This window comes from Phoenix dactylifera, unplaced genomic scaffold (genome assembly GCF_009389715.1).
Source record: "Phoenix dactylifera cultivar Barhee BC4 unplaced genomic scaffold, palm_55x_up_171113_PBpolish2nd_filt_p 000332F, whole genome shotgun sequence".
In the NCBI taxonomy this organism is placed as follows: domain Eukaryota; kingdom Viridiplantae; phylum Streptophyta; class Magnoliopsida; order Arecales; family Arecaceae; genus Phoenix; species Phoenix dactylifera.
The window spans coordinates 92,669-97,298 of record NW_024067795.1 but is presented as its reverse complement, the minus strand read 5'-3'; the positions used below and the strand labels follow the sequence as shown (position 1 = coordinate 97,298).

Sequence of the window (4,630 nt, the reverse complement as noted above, 5' to 3'; positions counted from 1 at the left end):
TTAGTTTGGACATTTGAATTATGTTAGCAAATGTTATTTTAAAATTTTGTAAGACTGCTTTTGAATAAATTTAAATAATTATGTCAGTTTTGAATATCTGTATTTGCTTTGATATGATCCGATGCCTTGCACGCCTGTGCGGCCCGCCGTGCGGGCGTGCGGCGTCTGCCGCGCCTCGGGCTCGGGGCGTGACAAATCTAGAAACTAATTTCTGATAATTTTTAACAAATACAAGATAAATTTTATTATAAAGATGAGCAATAAAATGTTCAACTTTGAAAATTTTATTATAAAGATGAGCAATAAACTAAAACCCGGCAATTTACCAAAAATGTAGGGCAAAATGTTATTTTTCAGAATTTTTCAAAAATATCATAAAAATAATATTATGGATTCTATACTTTCTTATAATGAGTAGTCTATATTATTATATAAAATATAATTTATGTATATTACAACCTATCCCTTAAAGAAATCAATCACCATCATATATCAACTTGTCCAATGTGCATCTAGGATTGTATGATATTAGCTTCAGTTGGCATTATGTTAGATCATCTTGAGGGATGTATTATATCAATCAATCATAAGTAAAGTTATATCAATCATTGGTAGAGTTAGGTTGATTGGATCACCCATGCTTGTTCCCTTAAATGCAAGATGAGACAACTTGGAGTTACAAATTGAGGTATTTGCTAGCTCATGGTACACAAAGTTTGTTGAATTTAAATTATTTAATCGTTGGACGGAGAGCACGAGTAACACGAAATGTTGACTTCGGAGGATAACTTAGAACCATCGCATCCATGCCAACCACATCACGTCATCTTATTAATAGTTATCTTGTTCCACGTGGAGGATATATCTTTAACCCCATATATATTGGCAACCAGTGCTCAGCTACAGTAGGCAGAACGCAGAGGAGCATGATAATATTAAAATCCAACGATGTACGTGGAACCTACCTTCCGCCAAAAGATGGAAGGGTAATGGTAATAAGAGGACGTGGCATGCAATGGAAGAGGACAAAACTGTTGGGCTAAATATTAGGTGGTAGTTGGCTGTCCATGTGCATTTGAGAAAAAGGTGAAAGGTGTTTTACATTAAAAAAATAACACATTCTGCATGCGTGAAATGCTCAAATTTTTTACGTCGGAATGGCTTTGCCATGCGTCTCCTTGCCTATAAATAGCTATTATCAAAGAGAGTTAGAAGATCGAGAGAAACTAGCTGGCGAGTTTTTGTTCTGAACTAGTCCTCTACAGCATTATTTTTTGAACCGTACAGCCTGTTTCAGTGAATGGCTAGCAAGATTGGGAAACTTGCAAACCCTCCACCTTGTAAGGGAAGGCTGGTCACAGTGCTTAGCATCGATGGTGGCGGTGTAAGAGGCATAATCCCAGGAACCATCCTTGCCTTCCTCGAATCAAAACTCCAAGTAAATTATATTTCATCTTTCTTAAGCTTCTTCTTTCCTCCAAACTTCTATATGATCTTAATGGGAGATTGGTGGAAGCAGGATCTTGATGGAAAGGATGCAAGGATAGCAGACTACTTTGACATCATTGCTGGAACAAGTACAGGAGGGCTAGTGACCGCAATGCTTACGACTCCCAATAAGGATAATCGCCCACTCTTTGCCGCAAAGGATATCACCAAGTTCTATTTAGAGCACTGCCCCAAGATTTTCCCTCAAAAGTAAGTAGGACAAGTTATGATTTACTCCCTTTGTGATCATCATATGAATAAGCAGCAATTGAGAAACAAAAGATTTAACCTTAATTTGTAAGGCATCATGCATGTTGATTATGGATCTGACTGTAATAGGTGTGTCATATATAATTACGAATTGCCCATTCTATTAGGGACTAAGAGATAAAATTTTACTTTTTGCAGGACTGGGATTCTGTCTTCAATTACTAAGTTGTTTACTGCAGTCACTGGGCCCAAATATGATGGGAAGTATCTGCACCTCAAAGTACGAGAATTACTTGGTGAATCAAGGCTTCATCAAGCTCTAACTAACATAGTTATTCCAGCTTTTGATATTAAGTTTCTTCAGCCCACCGTCTTTTCCACCTTTGAGGTATCAGTCTACCATCCCTCCATAACCTGATCTCCTTTCACGCTTGTTTAATGAAGACATCATTTTTTTAAGTCTCATTTTCCTTTTTGTGCGCAGGCAAGGAATACACCTCTGAAAAATCCTCTTCTATCTGATATATGCATTAGCACATCTGCAGCTCCAACCTATCTTCCTGCCCACTACTTTGAAACAAAAGATGCCCAAGGAAACAAACAAAGCTTTAATCTTGTCGACGGAGGGGTTGCAGCAAATAATCCAGTAAGAGTTTATAGAATGATATCATCTTTTGTAACACAACAGACTTCTAACCGTATAATCCAATAACTTAACAGACATTAGCAGCGATGAGCCAAATTGCAAAGGAGGTCTGTGTGGAAAACAAAGACTTCCATTCCATCAAACCAGTGGACTATAGCAAATTCCTTGTAATCTCTCTTGGGACCGGATCAGCAAAGTTGGAAGAGAAGTTCACTGCACAGGAGGCATCCAAATGGGGTGTACTAGGATGGTTGTACGACAGTGGTGATACGCCATTGATCAACGCTTTTACTCAAGCCAGTGCCGATATGGTTGATATCCATTTATGTGCAATGTTCCAAGCGCTCGCTTGCAGGGAAAACTATCTTCGCATACAGGTAAACTTTACCACTTTATCATGATGAGCAAAAAAGAAAAAGAAGCTTTTCCCCTGTTGCGGCAAGGAATATGATTATGTTCACGTTGTTAAATATTAGGATGACAACTTGATTGGAAGCACATCATCTGTGGACGTCTCAACAAAGGAGAACTTGCTAAAGCTTGTGCAAATTGGGAGTGATCTTCTCAAGAAGCATGTGTCGAGGGTGAACTTGGAGACTGGCTTGTTTGAGGAGGTCAAAGGGGACGTAACCAATGAAGAAGCGCTCACACGTTTAGCCAAGCGTCTCTCTGATGAAAGACGGTTGAGGTTTGGGGAGATGCGTGACAACTGATAGCATGGCTTAGCCCTGCTTTGCAATGGTTTTTAACCCACAATATGTTTCCGTTACCAAGGTGTAATTTTAAGTTTGCTTGGAGCACAATAACCTCCTAATCCTGCGACAGCTGTGTGTTTATGTCGAAAGGAGAGGGGAGGGGGAGGATGGAATGTCTAAGACTGTGATTTGTTGGACTAGATAAAAGGCTATCGATCACTGGAGAATAATTATGGGAATTTCTCAGAGTATTCATCATTAGGAAAAAGCTGTAAGTTTGAACAAGTTCAATAAATTTGCCAGTAATGTAGTAGGAAACCTCAGTAAAGCTCCAATTATTTGAAGTCACTTGTTGCCGTTGTTCTTCCTTGTATAAATAATATGGTAAAATATCATGCAACTCGTGCTAATAAATAAATAGCTAACAAAATTTATTAATCAATTAAATCTGATGTTCACCAACTTACATTATAAACAACTTATACCACATATAAAAATTCTTTTTGTACAGAATATTCATATTTAAAAAACCACAAGTTTGTTCGCAATGGAAGTTTGGTAAGCCTCGTGCCCTTAAACTCTGAATTATATATATATATATATATATATATATATATATATATATATATATATATATATATATATATGTATGTATGTATGTATGTATGTATGTATATATGTATGTATAAAGCTCCAATTATTTGAAGTCACTTGTTGCCGTTGTTCTTCCTTGTATAAATAATATGGTAAAATATCATGCAACTCGTGCTAATAAATAAATAGCTAACAAAATTTTTTAATCAATTAGATCTTATGTTCCGCAACTTACACCATAAACAACTTATACCATATATAAACAATTCTTTTTGTACAGAATATTCATATTTAAAAAACCCCAAGTTTGTTCGCAATGGGAGTTTGGTGAGCCTCGTGCACTTAAAAGCTTGATTTGGCTCCATTCTAGTAGATCTTCACTCAGATCTGATCTAGTGTAGATTGAATAATGGAATTTTGGGACCTCAAGTCTATGCATCGAGTAACTTTTTAATTTGACCATTTAATACATATGTTAGAGGTCCCCAAATTATATGATCTTTAGTTTGTAAAAAAATTAAAGGTAGCAGATGACATAAAATGGTTCAAATCATCGGTGTTTTTGGGATAACTAGAAAAGGCGATAGAATTATGCCAATGCTAGAAAGAAGTGTCAGGAATAGATTAAGCGAGCTCAGCTTTGCCGATGCTAGATAAAAGAGTTCTCTTGTTATGGTTTCCGGCAATGCTTCTTTGCATCGGCACGTTAAAACTATTTTTTCGATGCTTTTTTTGAAGTGTCGTAAAATCTATGACGCTTTAAAGCATCGTCGGAAGCCAATAAACATACAAACCTTAGCTCAACTCAGCCTTGCCCTTTCTAAATTTTTTCTCTCCTGCTCCACTGCCTCCCTCGGCCTCCTCCACCTTCCCCTCTCCTAGCCTCCTCCTCCTCCTTCCTCTCACCCAGCCTCCTCCTCTGTCACTAGCCTCTCTAGGCCCCCGGCCTACTCTTCCTTTGCCTCTCGCCCGACCTCCTCCTCCCTCACCAGCCTCT

General features: G+C 37.8%; 1 protein-coding gene across 1 annotated transcript; it reads left to right on the top strand.

The window, feature by feature from the left end:
* Positions 1-1,219: 1,219 nt before the first annotated feature.
* On the top strand, positions 1,220-3,362 carry LOC103697500 (patatin-like protein 2). The gene is made up of 6 exons (XM_039118302.1): positions 1,220-1,438; positions 1,520-1,698; positions 1,897-2,086; positions 2,183-2,344; positions 2,419-2,721; positions 2,821-3,362. The coding sequence occupies exons 1-6, from the start codon at positions 1,301-1,303 to the stop codon at positions 3,055-3,057; spliced, it is 1,209 nt and encodes a 402-aa protein (XP_038974230.1). The 5' UTR covers positions 1,220-1,300; the 3' UTR covers positions 3,058-3,362.
* Positions 3,363-4,630: the final 1,268 nt, after the last annotated feature.